Source organism: Abrus precatorius, unplaced genomic scaffold (assembly GCF_003935025.1).
Source record: "Abrus precatorius isolate BTA unplaced genomic scaffold, Abrus_2018 Scaffold3, whole genome shotgun sequence".
Lineage (NCBI taxonomy): Eukaryota > Viridiplantae > Streptophyta > Magnoliopsida > Fabales > Fabaceae > Abrus > Abrus precatorius.
This window is the reverse complement of record NW_020874373.1, coordinates 17908349-17932709: the sequence shown is the minus strand read 5'-3', so window position 1 is coordinate 17932709 and position 24361 is coordinate 17908349. Positions and strand designations below refer to the sequence as shown.

Genomic DNA, 24361 nt, shown 5'->3' with positions numbered 1-24361 from the left:
TCTCACTGTAGCGATATGATCTCGTTGTAGTGAGATTATGCACAAAAAAGTGCAGATTTGTTTAATATTTTTGCTGTAGCGAGAAGGGGTCTTACTGTAGCGAGAGATGCCACAATGAGAGATATCTCGCTGTAGTGAGAATATCACGACTCTTAGGGTATTTGAGGGGTTTAAGGCTCGGGAAAAGCATTTCCTACTCTTTCTTTTCATCTCTCCTTTAATTCTCTTGACCCTTAACTCGTTTTTACCGATTAAATTGCCTCCAAGATCGTTTGTACCTAGATTGACGATTGAGAGTATGTTTTGGGCGTTTGGAGGTATGTTTTCTAAGTTAGGGTTTTCGTTTTCACCCTTTCTCTGTTCTCCTTGGTTTCTCATGTATTATTCCATGTATTTAGGACAAGAATCCGTATAGGGAGCATTTCTACCATTGATTTCGTAGTGGATTTTCATTCCAAGGTAAGGGGAGACTCTACCCTATCTCTTTGTATTAAAATTTGTGTATATTGTTACTTATTGGAATGTGATTGAGATAAGACATAATAGAATGTGTGTTTTAATGAAAATTTTGTATTGGGTGACGTGCGTGATGAAATGCTTGAATGACAATAGGGTTGTGATGGAAAATCGGGTGGTTAAGTATCATGTGGTTGAATATGTGTGTACATGCCATGTGTGAGAGTGAATGTCATGATGTGATTGAAAATATTGGAGATTATGTGCGAATGACATGATGAATATGATTGTAGTTGTGTTTGAAATAGTGAGAAACTATGAATCGTTACAACGATACACTAGGAGTGTGGAAGATAGGGGGGACAGAAATACCTTGGGAAAAAGAGAGTAGTGATAACACCAACATTGAGCATGAATGCACCACATGCCACACACTCTTCTCTTGACTCAGTCTCTGACTAATACCTTTGCTAAGGACCCGTGACTGCACACATTGTATCCGTGAGGCGGGGGCTAACCAGCAACCATCCATGGGGTAAAACTGAGTAAGTTCATAAGGTTGAGGGTGTCAGGAAACTATGATCACAGTGTCACAGTGAGCGTACAGTGAGTGCACTCATGTATGAATTTGTGCGAACGATTGATGTGTGAATATGTTATGTACATTGTTGGAATGAATCTATTAATACTTGCTTAGATATATGATTTAATTCTATTAGGAAATGTTTCAATGTGCAAGGTGAGTCTTCATGTCATGTTTATGATAATGTAAATGACTCACCCTTACATTTATTTTTTAGGTGACCAAGACGATCAATACTAAGCTTAGTGAATGGAATGAATAACACTGCTATAAGAATTAGAAAATCATTTTTTGAAACTTTGTGATGTATTAAATAGGTCCTATAGCATTTATCTTGATTCAAACTTGTAACTCATCCCATATTTTGACATAATTTATTAAAATCTTGTATTTGGAACTATTCAAAATGAAAATTTATCATTATCATTTTAATACGAAAATGTCTTATTGGAAATTATTAAAAAAAATTAAAGTGTTCCAATAAAAGTGGTCATTCAACAATGAAGAGTAATCTTTTTCCTTCTTTAAATTTGCTACAAATTGCATATAATTCGAGAGGATCAATAAATTATTTAAAAATAATTAATACTTTCTTCTTAAAAGAATTTGAGATAAATACAATTAATGTTATTTTATATATTTTTAATTATAAAGCATCCATGTATTGTATATTTTAAATTTTGTTAAACAAAATTACATATTGCAATGTACTGTTACAGAACAAAAAGGATATAAATTTTGCATTGGTTTAAAGTGTCTTGAAATAACTTTCAAATTATGAAATAAATAGATTCCAAATTAAAATTCTATTGCCAAATCGTAAACTTACCAAAAAAAAAATTAACCCAATTAAAAAATATATTGGAGTTGAATTATCCAAATTAACGATCATAATAAATATAAATAATATGGGTAATATTATATAATGGTAAAGTAATATTTGCATTATAAAATAATTTTATCAATTAAATTACTAAATTATTGATGTTAAGATATGTGAATAATGAGATAAGTTGAACTAAACATTTAATAGTTAGACTTTCTTCTTCTTATTATTATTTTTATCTATAAATCTAAGAGATTGTTTGAGCTAAATGATTGAGTAAAATTTAAAGTTAAACTTGCTTATTATTACTTTTGAATTATAAGCATTAATATTTTTAATTTTGACTTCACAAAGCTATTATTTGAATCTTTAACTTTATAAAATGTCATTTATTTTAGTTTTTTTCTTTTATATAAAATTACGATAAAAATAAAATGAAAGACTAAAATATATATATATATATATTTAAAAATAAAGACTAAAATAAAGTTGTTATAAAGTTAATGATTAAAGTGATTAATAATTGTAATTTGAAGGACTATAATTGTTAATTTGTTTTGATATAAATATTTATTTTTTTAAAAACTTAACATTAACATATATCTTTAAATTAAAATGTGAAATAAAATAAAAGTAAAATATAATTTATATACATATGAATTAAAATTAAAGTGAAATATTTAAATTTATTTATTTAATTTTTAATATTTAATGAATTAAGTTAAAATAATTCATTTAAAAATATGCACATCTAAGTCTAGGTAATATATAAGAATTTTTAAGAGAGTAATAGTTTTTGTACTATTAGGGAGAAATCTTTTTTTATATCATTCTTTATATTTGAAATATGTATTTAAAATTTTACATAAAAAATAAGAAAATCATATATAATATAAATTCAAAATTAATTTTTAATTACTGAAATAAAATGAATATTAAATATCTGTACTTTTGGATTAAAAAAGTGAAACGACAAAGGAGAAAGTCGTTTCATTCGATTCTCTTGACTAGATGTACCAGCAAGTAGACCCCACTCGGGTTTGGCTTGCCGCATTTGTACGGCATCTCCGGCAGAAGCAAAATTGAGCACCAAGCGCACTGTAACAACTCCATCAGCAGAAGAAGAAGCCCAACATCAACATGGATAGCAGAAACGTCGTCGTTTGCGACAACGGAACCGGAGTACTTCTCTTCTCTGTCCCATCTTCGCTTTCCGTTTCCAATCAAATCTAACCGCATTGCAACGGATCTTGCAAAAGCAAAATCCGCACACTCTCATTTCCACTGTGTTTGCGAATTTTTCATTTCCCATCTTATTTTATTATTTTAATTTTTGGTGAATGCAGTATGTGAAGTGTGGTTTTGCTGGTGAGAATTTCCCAACCTCGGTTTTTCCTTGTGTGGTGGGGAGGCCTATGCTCCGTTACGAAGAATCACTCACAGAGCAAGAGCTTAAGGTATATGAAACCATATTATAACTTACTATTATGTTTATCATATGGTATCACATTAATTTAGATTGGTTCTTTCTGATGATATGCTATGGAATTTCTGTTATGTCGTGTTTAGGATATTGTTGTTGGTGAGGGATGTGCTGACTTGCGGCATCAGCTTGATATATCTTACCCTGTGAATAACGGCATCGTGCAAAACTGGGATGATATGTGTCATGTTTGGGATCATGCATTTTTCAACGAATTGAAGGTAACTCTCTCAATGTTGTTTTCAACTATGACTTTGTTCATTGGTGTGATGTTCGTATATAATTCTATTAAATGTTTTTCTTTGACAGATTAATCCTCCAGACTGTAAGATTCTACTCACCGATCCACCTCTTAATCCCTCTAAAAATCGTGAAAAAATGGTTTGTTTACTGATTCTGTTGTCTGCCTTTTGGAAAAATTAGAACTAATATGCGTTATAATATATTTTAAATATTATTGCTTTTATGTGGTTTTACTTGGCAGGTTGAGACAATGTTTGAGAAGTACAATTTTGCTGGAGTGTTTATCCAAATTCAAGCTGTTCTAACGTTATATGCTCAAGGTGCTTATAGAGATGAGTGAAGGTTGCTGTTTTGTTTTTCTTTGTTATCTCATCCTATTTGTAGTTTTTGCTCCCCTTAACTCTTATTACCCCATTTTAGAAAATACTGACTCTAATTATAACATTGATATTCATAAACCGTATATATTTTATAATTTGTTATAATTTTATACACTGCATGTGATCAAATTACATATCACAATTTGTGAGGTTTTGTTAGTTTGCTTATGAATTAGGGAAGACAGTTTGTTTCATCAACATGTGATCTCTGGAAGACTTGCTCTTCCTTCATCATCAATATATGCTCTCTTTGTGGTGTCTTTCAACTAGTTCTTTAACATTTCTTTACTTGTATCAGGTTTGCTGACTGGATTAGTTATTGACTCGGGTGATGGTGTCACTCATGTGGTAATAAATTAGCTTATACGCTACTTATTATACTGCTGACTACTATAATAGTAATAAGATTTATTTCTTGTTTTTCAATCTAGTTCTTTTATTTCATTGTCCACTGTCTTTAATATAGTCAATTTTGCTTCATGTTAGTTAAATATAAATACTATGATATAAAACCATATGATCTTATGCCCTTGTTGATTGTTGTAACAAATCTTAGATGAGTTGGGTACATATTCTGTGTCTAAATAAAACATTTGACAATGTCATAGATCTTTCTAATTAATATTGTATGTTGTTCTAAATTAATAAACAAATATTGATACAAAAAAACTATGTTGTGCTTGTGCACATAATCTCTATTGCAAATATTTTCTAATTTTTCAAACTCCTGCTTTTATGTGTACATTCATATTTGCCTTCTTTCAATTCAATGCATGAACATCATTGTTAGATTGTTTAGCATTGTTTGTATCTGTTGATTGAATTGTTAATTTATTTTTTATCAACATATAATATATAATTTTTCAAACATGACTAATCGATGAAAGCTCTAAATTCAATGGTAGATTTGTGAGCTCATCCTTTAACTAATTTTTAAAGAGTGTTAAAACTTAATTGACTCTTACACTATGTAAATTGATGTTATAACAACGGACATGTGGACAAAATTCTAAATTAAAACCAGTGTTACATCAATGAATAACTTTGTGTATGATCATCATTTCTTGAAATCTACCTTTGATTCAAAACTCAGAGACCATGCATATCATTCTCATAAAATTTTATATTGATTAACACTCTTTTGTACTCCATCAACTTATAATGAATTATATATTTTAGGAAAATATAGACTTAATCCCTGTAGTTAACGTTCATTTATTATTTAGTCCCTGTACTTAAAAAAACTCACATTGTAGTCTCTATACAAAAATTTCATTACGTTTTGGTGTCTACGGTTATAACCCTGTTAGAAAAATGAAATTTAGTGAACAGTAAATTTTATTGATGATGTTATAACGTCTAGGATCAAAATGTAATAAAATACTCATGTAAGGACTAAAACATAATCTTTTTAGGTATAGGGACTAATTCGTAAATATGTATTTTAACCTCCCATTTTATGTCAAACATTTGATTGCATGCTTAAAGTTTAATTTTTCTAAAATTTGATGATCAATGTGCAAGACTAACTTTTTTTTTTTTGTAATTTTAATTCAATGATTAGATTGATAGTCATTTTCCATGAGGTGTTGTTAAATGGTGTGACCTTATGATATGAAATTTTATTTATCAAACAATACATTCCAATTTTCCAAGAGGCAGAATTCCACTGGAATTACAATTGTAATACAAAGTAAGTGCAAAGGTATCAAAATAAGTATGATTAGATAATGCAGTTGGTAGCCCTCAGAGCACCATAAATTTTTATTCAAATTCTCTCTTTAATTTGAGATTGATTTATCTCACGCCCTAAAAGCTAGTTTATAAGGTGTGGATTGCCTTAACCTTTATAAGTTTTGTTTTGGCGATATCTATAGTTGATTTAAGATCTCAATGCACCCTTCTCACACAAAATTGGACATTTGGAGTGTGGAGATCATACAACAACAATCAAAAGCCTTATCTCACTAGGTGAGGTTGGATATGTGTGGAGGTTATTGGACTGAATTCCTTTTTATAAATATATTGCATTGGGGAAGCTGCAGTACTAGGTAGACTGCATTGGAAAAGCTGTGGGGCTAGGTAGGTTGCATTAGAAAATTTACAGGATCAGGTTAGTTGCATTGGGAAAATCTGTAGGTTTAGGTTACTTTTTTAACTGTCAAAGATGACTCAATATTAGATTTATAATAGGTTTTGGTTTTATATTAAATTTAGGCTAGGGCTAATTCAACCCTAAAAGTTACCTTGTCCCAATATTAGATTTATGGTAGACTCTGATATTATCTTGAATTTGGGCTTGACTTGACTTAACCCTAAAAGCTAGTTTGTAAAGTAAGGATTGCCTTAGTTTTTATGAACACTTCTTTAGCCATATTTGTAGTCGATACTCGATATGAGTTCTCAACATTCTCTTTACCACCACTCTCTGCTCAGGCCTGTTAGTAGCTTTTTCCTACATGCCTCAAGGACATCCAGATCATACTGATAGAACTAGATCAGATTGGAATAAAATAAAAAGAAATTTTGTTGAGATAATACCTCTCTACCTCTCCCAATGGACAGGAACAAGATAATTCTGATATACAGAGGAAAGAAAAAAGAATTACAATCTCTACCAGTGTACTCAAAACTTGAAGAGCCCTGCCTAATCTCCCCTACTCTGTATCAATTCCCTACTAACTCTGTTTCCACTCCTTCTTCAATTTATTCCTAATCTATCAGCTTCTCTCTACTGTGACAGAGCGGTGCAATTACAATTTTCCTACAGTTTTGTGCAGTGCCAATAGTCATTGTTACTGTTCTTTTTCTATTGTTTTTTCTTTGCCTCACATATACCCTTTTAGAGGGAGGTCTAAGAAATACCCTTCATTCATTATTTGCCACCTGTTCCTTGCAGTTTGGAAATAATTTAAGATTTGTATAGAGAATTTAAATCAATTCTTCAAGAGAAAATATTGCGCTCTCTCATGGCATTTTCATGATGGAAGATTGAACTAGTGAAATGTTGTAATTCATTCTTTCCATTCCTTATTGAGAATGGGGACCCTCCTATCTATTTTCTTTCTGAGTGATTATGAATGATACACTGATTGATCACCTATCACTCACAAATATTATATTGCCTGCATCACAGTTTATGATATGGGAGTAAAAGGTGGTTAACAAGTTTTGTATTTTGTCATTACTATGACTCGATTATTGTTTAACTTTCTAAAGCTGTTAACAATGAACGGTTTTATACAGGTGCCAGTTGTTGATGGCTATTCTTTCCCTCATCTAACAAAACGAATGAATGTTGCTGGCCGACATATCACCTCCTATCTTGTTGATTTGCTTTCAAGGAGGGGGTGAGGGATAATTCTTTCATTTCAGTGTCATAACAGTATGATGAAATACTGATTCTTTTATCTTATGCTTCAATTCTAACTGGAGCACAATTTTCTTTCCTTAAGTTATGCATTGAATCAGACTGCCGATTTTGAGACTGTTAGGGAAATTAAAGAGAAGTTATGCTATATAAGGTTGGCAACAAATCTCAAGGAGCACTTTTCTTTCCTGTGTTCTGTAATGTTTCCTTAATGGCTACATCTATTTTCCTGCAGCTATGACTACAAGAGGGAATATCAGTTGGGGCTTGAAACCACTATCCTTGTTAAGAACTATACTGTAAGTTGATAACCTGAATTTCTTGCAATCTTTATAGGACTAGCTCTGTAAATAATTATTGATTTAGTTGGAAATTCTGGTTGAAATGGCTTGCCTGAAGATTGAGGAACAGGAGGCTCAGGTCTTGCTATTCCTTTAACTTGTTCTTGAGTATTTTCTTTTAATATGCTTTTCAAGCTCCTCTGCAACTACGTTCATACTTCTTGTGCCTTAATGCATGTATGTAATACACGATTATAATTATTATTGTTGTTTTTGTGCATTTGCTTAGGGTTAAATATGTTTCATGAAAGCATGAGGTAGCTGTCATTAATACAATGTTTATGTTGGTATCACTTATTGATTTACACCCTCTGAATCAGCTTCCAGATGGAAGGGTCATTAAAGTAGGCACTGAAAGGTTCCAGGCTCCTGAGGCTCTTTTTACTCCGGTAGGTAGTTGGTGCCCATATGAGTTATGTTTTCCACTTTTAAAGTCGTATGTAGTTATATTTTCTGTTTTCTATCTCTTTCAAAAACAACTCTTCAAAGTTCCAATCCTGTGAGAGCCATTATAGCACAGAAGGATTTTTTTTTTCTTTTAAACTTAATTTTAGTATTTTCATGACATGCCTGTGCAATTATGGCTAAATTAGTTAGCATGTAATTTGCTGGCTTATGATTGCCTGACATTCTTGCAGGAACTTATAGATGTAGAAGGTGATGGAATGGCTGACATGGTATTTCGCTGCATTCAGGAAATGGATATTGACAACCGGATGATGGTATGATACTCTATTTGAAATCTATATTCCTTAATATCACTAAGTGAAAAAATGTTGGTATCAGTTATCGAGGTTTTAGGCTTTGACAAGATGAGACAGTATCTTGTATTGAAATTTAACAATGCATGTGTGAAATAATATGTTAGGTAAACTGTTAGGCCCCAAACTGATAAAGTTTGGAGTGTCTATGTAAGAGGGGGTAAAAGGGGAAATAACAATTAGGACTAGTAGTTAGGTTATTATTGTCATTATTTATTATTGTTATTATTTAGTTAGGTTTATTATTAGTGAATAACCATATAAATAGGAATGAATTAGTTTTTGGGAGGCAAGTGGAAAAATAAGGATTCAGTGAGTTGTAGGGGAATTCCCTTGGAGGATGCTAGGCTACTTGGACAGTGGACACTACTGAAATCTATTGAAGTTCTTTCCGTTCACTCTTTATTTCTCTACTTTTCTCTTTGTCTCATACACAATTTTGTTTTATATTATCTGAGTTCATAACAAATTGATCTGACTTGCTGGATCAATCATTGCGCTGCAATGGAACATAGGATTGAGTCCTTGGAAAATTCAATGGAGTTTCTAAAGAAAACCACCTGCAAGTAAGTTTTGATCTTTGGAGTCAAGCATGTCTGAGATGAAGAACATGGATGATATTCATGAAATCAAACAGTTACTAAGTTTGTGGATGTAAAAACAGGGATAGGCACAGAGGAGGACGAAGAAGAGGCCCGATCGAATCACAACAAAGAATCAACTGAAAGGCTGGAGGCATATTGCCGCTATAGAAGAGGGAGGCAGAGAGAGAGATATAAGCTTGTCAATTGAGAGTTAGGGCCTTTGACCGGGAGGAGCAGTCCCATGAAGAACTGCAGTGTTCTATCCTTGTATTTTGGGTTCATCCTAAATCTTCTTAAGATGATACCCAGTTTCAATCACTGTTATCAGAGTTCCAAGCTTGGAGTTGTGGGATTGAATCTTGAAAATGATTCCAAAGTTTGGTGGGAAGGAAGCGTGGCTGATCAGTGTAGAAAGGTATTTTGCAGAGAAAGAAATACTTGAAGAAAAGAAGTTATTGTGGGTTTAGTTAGCTGTTGAAGATTGGAAAGTGCTTACATGGTGGTATTGTTGGAAAGCAAGAATTCATGATGCAATGTGGTGGGATTTTTCTGAAGGCAATGCTCAAGCAATATCAGCCTGAATATGACCCATTATGCCAGTTTGGATTGAAGATAGTGTTCTTTGGTGCCAGAATGTAGAAAAGTTGAAAGTTTGGAGACAAAGAACCTACTGCTTGGAGGTCAGAAACAAACACTGAAAAAACAACAATTGTCCAAGAAAAATAACAAGAATTGTGGTTACCTTGGAACTGGAGATAAGAGCAGGAAATCCAAAGGGAATAAGTTCATAATTTGGATCAAGAATCAGAATTGAGAAAGTTCAAAGGATTGGAAAAATTCAGAAGGAAAACCATCATATGGGATGCGAAGAAAGGAAACAAACAGAGCATCATATGGGTTGTGAAGATAAGGATGTATGACTACAATCAAGTTCAACAGAATATGATTGAGAGGATTGGTCAGCTCACCCCCACCATCAAACCCTGATCTGTCTATGACAGCCATGGAGGTCTTGAATAGTTGGGTTAGCCCACTACCCTTGCCAAAATGACCTTTGCGTATGTTGATTAGAAGAGGTAGAGCCAAAAAGATGCTAACAGAAAAACTGGAAGCAGCCAAAAGCAGCAGTAGTGCATGCTATCAAGGAACAAAGTGCATTTCCCATATTACAGCTCATAATCTGCAATCATGCGCAACAGTATGATAGGTTCACAAGAGTGTACAATGGAAAGAAGAGGTAGGGGATAAGTGGGAAGTTCAACAACTAGCCATTTTAGCCATTATGACAGCTGTAATTTTGTATTAGTTACTGTTAAATAGTCATATGATGAATTAGTGGAGTAGTTATGTTTTTGTAATTGGTAATTGGGAAGGCTTGGAGAGTGGGATTCTCTCAAATAACTCCAGTGGTAATCAGTTGTAATTACTTCACCCAATTCTAAATCACTATCACTTCGGTACTGGTTTAGGAATTAGGGTTTTCTTAATAAAAATTCAGAAGTTCTTTTCAGTAATTTTGTACCAGTTCTATCATAGTACAATCAAGAGGATTTGAGGATGTCATTACAACTATTGCAGTTGTGATGATGCTCAATTTCATGGCCAAAAATATGAAGAAACAAGAGCACTAGAGGAGCTTGGGAGTACTTGTATATTTGTTGTTGATCCAAGAGGAGTGAAAACTATTTTTGGATTGTAGGGTGTAGTTGGCTTGATCATCATGCTTCAATTAGTTGGAACTTTCTTTGAGGCTGCTATAGCTATTCACCTTGAGGACAACGAAATTTTAAGGGGAAAGTACTGTTAGGTAACCCCTCTCCCCCCCATTAATAGTCAGTTATGATATGTTAGTTAGAGATCCATTGTATAGTTAGTTACTGCTGGAATTATATATTATAGTAATATTGTAAATAGGAATATTAGTATCTTTGTAATTATGGTAACTTGTTATTTTGTATGAATGGTTCCTATTATAAATATATGTTTCGGTGTGTAGTCAACACACATGAATTCATCTTATGTTTCTTATTCTCCTTTCACAACATGGTATCTAGAGCTAATGTAGAATAATCCTAATTCGTTTTACCTAGTGGACTCACTGCTCACTGGTGCAAATTTTTTTTTCCAAAAACTGTTCTTCATATTCAGTTTTCAGCATTTTTTTCTGGCTGTTTGGACATTGAACCGCCCCATGTACTGTTCCAACAACTTTCTGGCAAGTTTTTTTCCCTGGCGACCACCCTTGGATTTGGTTCACCTTACTCCGTGCAGCCTGTTCCCAAAGTTTGGTGCCAACTAGAGGTCCCACGCACCCTCATGCGTGTCTTCTCTTCTTCGGTTTTCTCTCTCCTCAATGCACCAATGCTGGCCCGTGGCGGCTCGTCCAACATTGAGTTCTGGCTGCCGCTTGCTTCGTCAGAGTCGCCACAAGCTGTTGTACTCCGATCTGCCTTTATTCTTCAATCCAGGTTGCTGGTCCTTGATATTTTTTTTGCATTTCTCGCCCTGTTTGGTACTGTTCATGCTGCGCCATGACTGCCTCTACCCCTCCGAAAGTAGACACTCCTATTTTCAGCAACTAAATGGCTGCCCTTGGTCATTCACCCACATACAATGACTTTCTTCGATGGTTTAAGGAGCGTTAGGCCTCTAGTCCCATTGCCTCTGTTGTGTACACAAGTAATTCTTTTGTTGGTGTCTCTTCCTCTTCCTCCTTTGGACCATGGGTCCTTGATTCTGGGGCCACTGATCACATCATTGGTAATAAATCCCTTTTTTCCACTATTTCTACATCTGATTATTTACCCTCTGTCACAATGGCTAACGGGTCCCAAACACAATCTCAAGGTATTGGTACTTTCCACCTTTTTCCCTCCTCAATTGATCATGTTCTTTATGTTCCAAGATCCCCTTTTAACTTACTTTCCCTTGATTGTATTATCTCTTTCATGAAATATTCTGTTTACTTGTAGGACCAAAGTTCGGGGAGGGTGATTGGCACTAGATGTGAGTCTTATTGTCCCTACAATTTAAATACTTTTGCTCATGCTGGTTCGGAAGTTGATTCACCTCTTCTCATTCATGCTCAGTTAGGACATCCCCGTTTAATTGAGATACAACAATTAGTACCAAGTCTTCTCAAGTTATCTACTTTGTCTTGAGATACAACTAGTTGATTCCCACTTTTGACTTGCTTCTAGTGCCACTCACCCTCTCTCCTTCTGGCTTGCCTCTTGAGACTGATCTTCCCATTGGTCTTCGTAAAGGTATATGCTCTACCTGTAATCCCTCTCCTCTTTATGTTTCTTTGGCTTACCATTGTTTGTCCTCTTCCCATTATACTTGTTTGTTTTTTTTATCCTTTGTTTCTATTCCTTAGTCTACTGGTGATGCTCTCTCTCATCCCAATTGGAAACAAGCAATGATTGATGAAATGTGTACTCTTCAGAATAGTGGTACTTGAGAACTTATTCCTCTTTCTCCTTGGAAGTCTCTTGTTGGTTGTAGGTGGATCTATATGGTCAAGGTTGGTCTTGATAGTAAGATTGATCGCCTTTAGGCTTGTTTGGTGGCCAAAGGTTATACACAAATATTTCGTTTAGACTATGGCTGCTGCTATCCATCATTGGCTGTTATTCGACTTTGAATGCTTTCCTTCATAGTGATCTTGAAGAAGTTTATATGGAGCAACCTCCTGTATTTGTTGCTCAAGGGGAGTTTTCAGGATTCGTTTGTCGTCTCTAGAAATACCTTATGATCTCAAACAATCTTTGAGGGCATGGTTTGGCGAATTCAGCATGGTGGTTCAACAATTTGACATGACTCGAAGTGAAATAGACCACTCTATTTTTTATCGTCATTCAACCTCAGGGTGTTTTTACTTAATTGTGTATGTAGACATTGTCATTATAGGAAGTGATTATTATGATATTGAACAAGTAAAGCAACACCTTTGTCAGCACTTTCAAACAAAAAATCTTGGCAGACTTTGATACTTTTTGGAAATTGAGGAGGCACAAGCCAAAAGTGATGTTGTGATTTCTTAAAGGAAATATGCAATGGATATCCTAGAGGAAACATGATTGATGGGGGCCAAACCTGTTGATACTTCTATAAATCCTAATGCCAAACTTCTACCAAGTCAGGAGGAGCCATTTTTAAATCTAAAAAGGTATAGAAGACTTGTTGGAAAATTAAACTATCTGACATTAACTCGCTCAGATATCTATTTTGTAGTCAGTGTGATGAGTCAATTCCTTAACTCTCCTTGTAATGGACAATGGGATGCAATAATCTGCATTTTGAAATATATGAAAAGAGCTTCAGGAAAAGGTCTCTTATATGATGATAAAGGACATACTCAGATTTTGGGATAGTCAGAGGAAAAGCAAGAAACAAAGTGTAGTTGCAAGGTCTAGTGTAGAAGCAGAGTTTCAAGCCATGGCTTTAGCCACTTGTGAACTTATCTGGCTTAAACAACTATTCAAACGATTGAGATTTGGAGAAGTTAGACAGACTACACTTATTTGTGATAACTAGACAACTCTACATATTGTGTTAAATCCAGTTTTTCATAAGACGGGACTAAATATATTGAGATAGACTCTCACTTCATGAGAGAGAAGATTTTAACTTGAGACATCACTACTAGCTTTGTAAATTCTCATGATCATCTGGCAGATTTCTATACCAAGTCTTTAAGATGTCCTTGAATTAGTTATATATGCAACAAGCTTGGTGTATATGATTTATATGCTTCTGCTTGAGGGGGAGTGTTGAAATTATGTAATTATACTAACATTGTAAATAAGAATATTAGTATCTTTGTAATTACGGTAACTTCTTATTTTGTATTGATGGTTCCTATTATAAATATATGTTCTAGTGTGTAGTCAACACATATGGATTAATTAGCCTGAATTAGTTAGTAGTTGGGCAGGTTGAGATTTTAGAAGAAACAAGGCATATTGCCTTTATAAATTAAAGGGAGGCACACAGAGAGAGTTGAGCTTGTCAATTGTGAGAGAGTTAGGGCTTTTGGCTTGGGAGGAGCAGTCCTTGAAGAACTGCAGTGTCCTATCCTTGTAATTTGGGTTCATTCGTAATTCTTCTTAAGATACCCAATTTCTATCATAATATTAAGGAAAATGTTAACTTTTACCCTTATGGTTGAGTTTAACTAATAATAGTAAGATTTTATTGAAAAAGAAGCATTTATCACACTTTTATAATTTTAATGTACTAAATGAATTTTTTTAAATATAAATATATTATTTTTGGGTGCTTAAATTTAGCCCTTAGGGCTAAGGTTAGCAAAATCCTAATATTAATACTTGGCTACCATTTCTAAGATTAAACCAATGGCAACTAAGTACATCACTTCCTATTAGATTTCATTTTCCCCTTCTAATTTTTGTTGGAAAATGGACATATCTTTCTTTGATTTTGATAAATTTTTAAAAATTAAGATAGGGAAAAGGGAGACCAAGCTAATCACGGCCACATGTACCCGTATATTAAATGCAGAAAATATCTGTATATTAATGATGGAGATTATGCAGAAAACAGAATATTCAAACCACTCAATCCTTTCCTGGCTCAATCTTCACCTGCCATCTCTGTTCAATGTAATTCAGTGTAGCTATCAATCCATGTTACAACCTTCCTTCTCTTTTCCAATGAATTCCTCCCGTAGGGTGTTTCTCTGAAGTGGTCGTTTTCCCATTTTCTCCAATCCCTCTCTTGCCTCTCCTTCATATATGCACATGATCCATCACCTCCGTTAAGCTTCTTCCCCCACCCCCTTCCCCTTCTTCAGCCTATTCTTTTTTCTAGTAAACATGCCATGGGGCTATCATGTTTTTCTTGTTCTCAACTTTCAACCAGCCATCATATTTGTCGGATCCACTGTGTTTTCCCCATCATTTTTTCATGTGTTGTAAATTAGGTTAATTGTATGATTCCCTTGTGCTTTCTTATTGAATTTGGAGTTGTCATGTGATTGATACTGAATTACTGTAAATTTCCTTTTGTCAGTCCCTCCAAACTGACCATGCATCTGAAGTGTTACAATCTATAAGTCTCACAAGCCATTCCTTGCCTCTCATTTCCTCTGCTTATCAATTCTAAGGGACATTTTGGTTGGAATAAAAATCACTTGATACTTGGTATAAGAATTTGAGGGGATGAAAAATATGACTTCATTTCACTTTGGGCTATTATTTATTTTGTTAAAAATTATTTTCATTATATCCTTAATTTCCCACCTTTTTACCTTTTCAACCGAGCAAGTCTTCAGTCTTTGTGTTGATCTTTTGATTCGTCTTGTTTCTACCAGATCATTAGGCATTATGTGACCTCCAGCTGATTTTACTATTTTAGATATTTGTAATGGTTCATGACTAAATTACATTGTCATTTGCCATCTATCCAAATTACTATCGTGCAGGGTTGTTAAACTCGAGAATTAATGTAAACTCGTGGAGTGTCCATAAACTTAACTTGTAACTCGAATAGTAAACTTGTAAGAGTTTACCTCATGCAAAAATAATAATAAAAAACACCTAATAATGATATAAATCTCAATAATAAAGTTAAAATCATATGATTTTGGCACCCTATTTATAAATATGGTGTTTCACAACTTGCAGAGAGGGAATAAAAGTGGTGCCCTAATTTCAAATGGTATGTTTTTGATGAAAAAGAAGTGATTTTCTCTTTGTTTTGTTAAACTTGTAAAATTGGTTGTAAACTCTCAAATTTACCCAAGTTCAGCTGAGTTTACCTGCAATTTGGCACAATTTTCATACCTAAGATCGTAAATTCATATGATCGTATGAGTTTAAGAATTAAAACACAAGTTTAACAACCATGCTATTGTGATAATATTCCTTTAATTGAAGAAGTTTCATTAATGGATTGAACCATTGTAGCTCTAGAAGGTCTCGACCTTTTTCTATAATCCACATAGAGCAGTTCTGTGTTATGTAAAATACAGACAAGCATCTGTTGACAAGTAATAAAAAAATTGTTGAAAACCCTAAAATATTATCCTACAAAGAAATTGTTCAAAAATAGCATTGAGAACATAAAAGAAACGTAAATGAAATAAATCACACTAAGAAAGAGAAGAAGGAAAAAAAGTAAGGAATCTAGAGTAGCTAAATAATGATAACAAGGTTTGAATATGAACTAATGTAAGGCATTTGACTTCATTTATGTTGTTTATCAAGATATTCATCCTATTTTAGGTAAGGTCAACAACTCAGCTACATGGATTATATAATGTGACTTTGGTCAAAAACTAAATTTTTAAAATTATTATTAATCAATAAATCCTTTTTAATAACTTCTATTCTGGGCTCCTTCTACTCTTTTTTATTGAATGCAAAGTTAGGTCCTCTACACTCCTCACTAGTGACTTCGTGGTCTTTTCTGCATGTAATCAAATCACTTTAGGTGATTTTTAGTCACTTTTTTTTTCACTATAAGTACTATTTCTACATTCTTATGTATATGATCATTTTTTATCTTGTCTTTTTCATGTGACCATTCATTCATTTTAACATTCTCATTTTTGTCCCTCATTTTTTAATCGTGTTGTTCTTTAAAGCTTAACATTCACTACCATGTAGGATAACTAATCGTATTATAGTACGATAAAACTGTGAGTAATATTTTCATTAATTTTTTATCATTTTGTAGAATTGATCACAAGTACCTAAACTTAAAGACTTGTGGTATAATATCATCTCCAATTTTAACTTTTAATGCAGGATTCTCATTTTTTTTGTTTGCTAAAATTGCAATATATATATTCCGTTTTACTTTTATTCAAGAAAAAATCTTTAAATTCCAAAGTCTCCCTCCATAACTAAAGTTTAATATTAAATTCTTTTAAATTCTCAATTAATACTATGTCATCCTTAACGAACATGTACTTAGGAATAATTTTTTATATGTCATTCGTAAACACATCTAAGACTTGGTTAAACAAGGGCTCAAGATGGAGCCTTGATATAAACCTTTCCCTATAGGAAAGTCTTTAGATATGCTTGCAAAAGTTCTCACACGTCATTATCCTTTTATACATGTTTTGTATAGCTTGAATATATGTTATGCAAACTCCTTTCTTTTCTAAAGCCTTTCATAACACTTAGTATACGATCATGTCTTTTCCAAGTTAACAAAAATCATATGTGAATCTTTTTCTTTATAACGATACTTTTCAATCAACTTTTGTAAAAGTTACATACCTTCTGATGTAGACCTTTATGACATAAAACCAAATTAATTTTCTGCAATCTCAGTTTCATTTTGTAGTTTATGCTCAATCACCTTTTCTCAACTTCATTGTATGATTGATAAGTTTAATCCCTCTATAGTTCACAGAATTTTGGATATCGCTCTTGCTCTTGTATATAGGCACGAAAGTGTTCTTCCTACATCATCTAACACACAGATTTCAAAATCTCATTAAAAAGCTTAGTAAGTCACTTAATTCATTGTTCTCCCATACATTTCCAAAGTGATAGGAAGAACATACAAAATTAATGTGGTTTAGTCAATGTGACCTCTGTTCACGCGCTGATTGAGAGATTTCTATCTACTGTAATTTGTGAATACAAGATACATTAGAAAAAAATGCCTTATTAGCTTTTAAAACTCATGTACATAATGATTTGTATCATAATAACTTATAATTCTCCATTACAACCTATTAAAGAAAATAATAGCTGAAACTCAAGAGATACAAGAATTGTCACCTATATCAGAAAAGTCATTACACAAATTCAAGACATGTCAACAATTCTCTACTTTAACTTGAATTCTCCCAAAACATCAATAACCAAAAAACAATTCTCTTGCCAAAACACCCCCGAAAGGTTTCAAGCTATGCAAACATTCATCAAGTCAAAGCCATATTTGAACTTGTTTTGTATGCAAAGGCTTATTAAACATATTTGCTGGATTATTTGAAGTGACTATCTTCTCTATGGAGAACAATTTGTTTTCAATCACATCTTGAATAAAATTCAATTCAACATAAATATGCTTTGATCTTTCACGATAGATTAGATTTTTAGCTAAGTTTAATGCACTCTGACTATCTCAATAAAGAATGTGTCTTTACACATCCAAACCCAAACTATCAATAAGACCTTGCAACCATATACCTTTAACTCTTGTCAATTACATGTACTTTGCTTTTGTAGTAGACAAAGCAATAGTAGGCTAAAGTGTTGCTTTCCATTTAATAGCACATCCATAAAGAGAAAAGATATAACATATCAACGATGTCTTCTTTACAAGATCTCTTCCATAGTCAGAATCTACATAGCCAACAAGACTATTACCAATTCCATCATAACCATAAATTTGACCAATATCACTACTATCTTTCAGATATTGTATAATCCACTTCCCTGCCTCCCAATGAGCTTTTCCTAGATTACTTGTAAATCTGCTTACCACACTAACAGCATGAGCCAAATTTGTTCTACTGTAGACCATGACATAACATCAAGCTTCCAACAAAGTAGAATAAGGAATGTCACTCATACTCCTTCTCTTCATTAGTACTGGGAGTGTGCTACCATCAAAGTTTAAAATGTGTTGTCGAGAGAGTACTCACTAACTTAGAATTCTCCATTTAAAAAGACTACAATAACTTTTCAATGTATTTTTTCTGAGATACATATAGTAGACTTGCACTCTTGTCTCTTTAAAGTTTCATGCTCAAAATCTTCTGGCTGCTTCCAAGCCATTCATCTTAAACTCACTGCACAACACTACTTTAAGATGTTAATTTTAACCATGCTCTTGGTTGCAATTAACATGTCATCTATGTATAACAACAAATAAATATATGAACCATTTGACAACGTATTCTAGGCCCAATTATCAAACTAATTGCAAACAAAATTATAAAAAATCATAAAAGTATCAAATTTCTTATATCACTGTCGTGGGCTCATTTTTAAACCATACATTGAACTTTTTAACATACATAATTCTCCTTTCTAGCGTCAAGGAACCCATCAGATTGTGACATATAAATATGCTCATTTAGATTTCCATGTAAGAAAGCAATTTTTACATTAAGCTGCTCCAACTCCAAATTTAAAGTACTCACCTTAGCTAAGAGAGTTTGGATAGTTTTATGCTTTACCACTAGTGAGAACACTTTATGATAGTCAATCCCCTCTTTTTTTAAAAAACTCTTTGCCACAAGCCTTACCTTGAACTTTGATGGCTTAACCCCAAGAATTCTTTTTTATTCTTGAACCCCCATTTGTAATCCATTGACTTTACATCCCTTGGTAATGGTACTAAGTCCCATGTATAATTTTTCCCAACTGATTACATCTCATTCATGGCAACTAACCAATCTGATGTTTCTTTACTCCAAATTGCCTTCTTATAAGATCTAGGCTCGTCAAAATCAAGATTTTCACTCCCTACCAAGGCATAAGAAATAGTTAATATCAACAACATTAACCATTTCTGTATAACTCACATGGTCTCTGATTTTTCTCTGTTCTTCTTACTGTTATACTTTGTGACTCATCATGTACTTCACTAGGCTGGTTTACAGGATTCTAATTTTTCTTGTCTGGGACATCAATCTTCATCTTTTAATGAACTCCTTGATTTGAACCTTTTTTAACCTCCACTTTCTGTCCACACAAAGCATACTCATCAAAATTAACATCTTTGCTAAAAATAAATTTTTGTCCTATTCTTTTCAATACACCATAATCTATACGCTTTAACATTTGTGACATACCCAATAAATATACATTTTATTGCATTTGACTCTATTTTTCCATCATTAGTTTGAGCATAAGCAACTCTGACACCAATTATTATGATAGAAATGAAAAAGAGTGATTGGAAGAAGAACACAGAGAATTAACGTAGTCCTATCAATGCAACCTACGTCCATAGATAGATTGAGAGATTTCTTTTAATTGTAATTTGTGAATATAAGGTACAAGATATATCATATAAAAGTGCCTTATCAGCTTTTAAAGTTCATGTACATAATAACAATTGATAGATTTGTTACTAATGTTTTTTCTTTTTCATCGTCAATACACGTAATTTGATCCAAATATCTAGACTTTCTTTCTCTACTTTTGACAAACTTATATATCTTTTTTTACCAAACTTTGTCCCTAGATTTTGATAAAATTCCTCAAAAGCCTTATATCATGCTTTACTTACTGCTTTTTTTTGTCTCATTTTTTACATTTTGATACCTTGCCCAATTTTTACTGTTGTTGAATACACGCAGAGTTTTAAAACACATCCTTTTATCTCTAATCTTTTCTTGCATACTATCATTCCACCACCATCATTCCTTGTGTTTTGGTCCAAAACCTCTAGATTCACCCAAAATTACCTTGGCAACTCTCTTGACCTTTGTAGTCATCTTGCCCCAAATGATGTTAGGATTAGTTTATGCATCCTAGCTACCTTCTTCTGCTAAGTGCTTAAAGTTAAAGTGTTTCTCACCTTTAAGTAGCTACCACTCGATTCTTGGAATAATTTTGGAAGTTCTTTGTTTACCAATCTTGAAACAAATATCAAGGACCAATACCCTATATTGTGTAGTAAGATTTTCTTTTAGAATCACTTTACAATCTTTGCAAATTCTTTTGACTAGATTCCTTACCAAAAAGAAATCAATTTGTGACCTTGAGACCTTAGTCTTATAAGTGATAAAATGTTCTTCCCTCTTCTTAAATCAAGAATAGGTTGTTTTTCCTTGTTTAACTCTCTAAAATCAAAACGACTATGAAACCTTATAAATTGTCTTGCCTCACAACCAACATGACCACTTACGTTTCCACCTATGAAAATCTTTTTGGCTTGTGGAATGTCTTGGATCAACTCCTTTAAATCCTCCTAAAACTTTGCTTTCAAAAGTGCTTGAGGCAACTTGTGAGGCAAAGGGACTAATGATATTAATAGTGTCTTATGCGATCAATAACTTCAAAGATATCACCCTACCAAAATCTAAATTCGATCACGTATCATGCATTTAACTTCTATAACAAGGTTGACAAGATGTTGATCGTAATTAAAGTAATAAAACAAACTCCATCGACACAAACATAAATTCATTAAAAGAAAAAGGAATCAAACTAATATTTGCAACATAAGATTCATCACAACCCTAGGTATAAATTTAGTTATGTATAGTGAAATTCAAATTTGAAATAAGAACACTAGACCAAATGTAATTGAAAATTAAAATGAAGCAAAAGTAAGACAGAAGAAAAACCTTTGTCGAAGTGATGAGGTTGAGACAAGCAATAGATCCTCAAAATGAGCTGGTAGTGACTCTAGGGAAAGATCAGCAACAATTTCGAAATATCTCCTTGACTTTTGCATCTCTTCACCAAAGGGAAAGAGAATGAATCTAAAGTGAAAAGAGAAAGTGATGATGTGTGGATGAGAATGGAGAGTTGTATCAAGTGTGTTCCTCAGCTTCATTTATAGTACTTTTCTTCTATACTAATTCATTATCTTTATTCAATTTGAGATTTTGATAAGACATTTTTCATTTCTGTTTGTTGATATCTTCGTCAAATCTTCAACATTCTATCTTTATTCTAAATTATCCATTTTCTAAATCCTAAACCTAAAAAAGTATAGTTAACAAAAATATAAATCTCATCACAATAATTATCTAAAATATGGCTAAAATATTCAATGAGTTTTTTAAAATAATTAATTAAAACATCAAATTTCATAATAAATTTTTTTATTAAAAACATACATGAACCAAATTTACTATTTTGCAATAAATAAGAAATTTGGTTGAAATAAGTATTAATCATTTAAAATCATGACAAGTTTCACCCAAATTTATATGAATAAATAGACAAAATGACGTTTTATCATCCTGCTCTACTATTGTATTTTGAAACTGTCATGCAATTTATTTTTTGTCTTGCAGCTTTATCAACACATAGTTTTAAGTGGAGGGAGCACCATGTATCCTGGATTACCAAGCCGGTAGTCTGTTATTTCTCCTTTACATTGGCTCTAATTGTCCTTAATCTTTGGTTTTCTGAGATTTTGGTGTTTATTATTATATATGTTCACACAACATCTATTACATGACTCTTATCTCACCCTTTAGTTTCTTTTTCTGCTAGATTCATGCAATGATATTTTAATTGTATATAATGGCAATTAAAGTCATATCTGTAGGGCTACATATGTGATTGCCTGTTGTCCATTTTTCAGAATGTTTACAGTACCTCCTAGCACATTTTTTTTCTTTGGCTGAACGTAACTTCTAGAGCTCTAAATTATATATTGGTAATTTATTTGAAAACTGAAGACTGGATTCCTTTCTTGTTAGTTCAATAGATAAAATCATATCAATTTAAAGATGCCTAATTCTTGTTGTTATGTAATACTTTGAGATTTAAATAAATTAGTATATTTCTAGAATCTAGATTATTTTGCATATCAAGTTTAAGATTTAAATAAATCATTTTGGAAGCCCTTTTCAGTTTTTTATTTTCAATCTTGTGAGCATGCTGTCTGGTTTTCTAAAATATTTGGTTATTTTTGCGTGTTTCCAAGTTAAAGTTGGTAAAAATGTGTTCCTCCTCCACCCCCCCCTTCTCAGATTGGAAAAAGAAATACTTGATCGTTATCTTGACGTTGTTCTGAAGGGCAACAGAGATGGACTGAAGGTAAGCTGACGTTTTGTTTCTTTTTATTTGGGTGAGAGAGAGATTTATAATCATGGCTTGACCCAACTCATTGTTCTGGCAACCTATTCTCATCTTTTCTGTTCTGATAATCAGAAATTACGATTAAGAATTGAGGATCCACCACGTAGGAAGCACATGGTGTACCTCGGAGGTGCTGTCCTTGCTGGAATAATGAAGGTTTGTCTTAACTGTTAATTTTTAGGTTGTTCTCTATCTATAGCTTACTATCCTTGTAGCTGCGGAAGCTAGAGAGTATTCCCCAGTTTGAACAACCATCATCTAAGAAAGTTCAACTCTGGTGGTGGTGGTTAAAACCCAGGATGCACCAGAGTTTTGGATTAACAGGGAAGATTATCTAGAAGAGGGCATTGCTTGCCTAAGCAGGTGTGGCCAGGCATGACTTTGAGGTCTGTGATCGCACTGAAGATGGGAGATCATTTTGGGAAGCAAAAGCACACCAGAGGCTGAGTGATGAATATTCAAAGCTGTTAAAACTGCCTCCTAAAATAGCTTGCATTAGTTGCTGTTGTTGGCCTTGTATAGCTGTCCCTAAAGCTAGTGAGGGCTAGTTACTTGTGATAGTATATGCAGTTATGTTTTCTTGATCGATACGTCAAACGAGTTCTTGTATTTGTGTAACAAAAATTGTTGCAACTTTGTTGACATAATGGTGAATAAAGGATACATCGTCTGTAAATTTTAAAATTGTTCCTCTTCCGTTTTGCTTTGTTGTGAGAGCTTGTATTACGCAACACATTACACATATTTGTCGGCAATACCCAAGTAAAAGGGTAATCCAGCGGAGAAAAATAATGTTACCTTTCTGTGCATTTGTCTTGTGTGTGTTTGTATATATATATATATATATATATATATATATAATCTTTCTTGAAGTACGGGCCAAAATAAGCTTGCCATTGCGGTTTCTACATCGTATTTATATCTTGGTCGTTGTCTAGTGCCTTGCCCATGCATGTCAAACTTTTAGTGATAACACGGGATATAATTCTTAACTTTGATTTATATTATTATAAGAACTTTAAATTCAATGATTAGTAAAATTTTCTTTTAATGCCAAGTTATTGATTATATTATTTTATTATTTTGATATTTACCCTGCGATTGTGAATTTAACATAATAGTTATAATTAGTAATGATGGAGTAAAAATATATTCATATACATTTAAATGTAACTTTAAGTATGCTATTAATATCATTTGATCCATATATATACGTTCAACATTTACTGGATTTTTCAGTACCCAGAAGTGTCAGATTTACAAATTTAGCAATTTTGGTGCATCCAATTTTATCTAAAGTTGACTGCGACTCCTGAATGAGTTTCATTTCTGGGTTACCAGACCTCTTCTAGTGAGCACGATCAATTATACCTAACCCGAGTTGCTTATGAGGTAATAATATCCGCGTTACACAATGAAAACAGCTAGAAATGTCATAAAAGTCTTCAACGTCCATCAAACTTCCGTAGACTTTGTAATATATGCTCTTGTTCAATTAATGCTTCATTCTCATCTTCAGTATGGTCATAAAGCTAGAGTGGCAGATAAAATAAACTAAAATTAGGATTGGT

At 33.1% G+C, this 24361-nt stretch overlaps 1 protein-coding gene across 1 annotated transcript; it reads left to right on the top strand.

Annotated features, from left to right (window-relative positions):
* The first annotated feature begins 2915 nt into the window (after positions 1-2915).
* Positions 2916-23597, top strand: LOC113861505 (actin-related protein 2). Its single transcript, XM_027494359.1, has 15 exons — positions 2916-3047; positions 3212-3322; positions 3435-3569; positions 3658-3729; positions 3833-3911; positions 4270-4319; positions 7218-7321; positions 7427-7495; positions 7577-7640; positions 8003-8071; positions 8321-8404; positions 21998-22056; positions 22682-22748; positions 22863-22946; positions 23089-23597. The coding sequence occupies exons 1-15, from the start codon at positions 3006-3008 to the stop codon at positions 23167-23169; spliced, it is 1170 nt and encodes a 389-aa protein (XP_027350160.1). The 5' UTR covers positions 2916-3005; the 3' UTR covers positions 23170-23597.
* Positions 23598-24361: the final 764 nt, after the last annotated feature.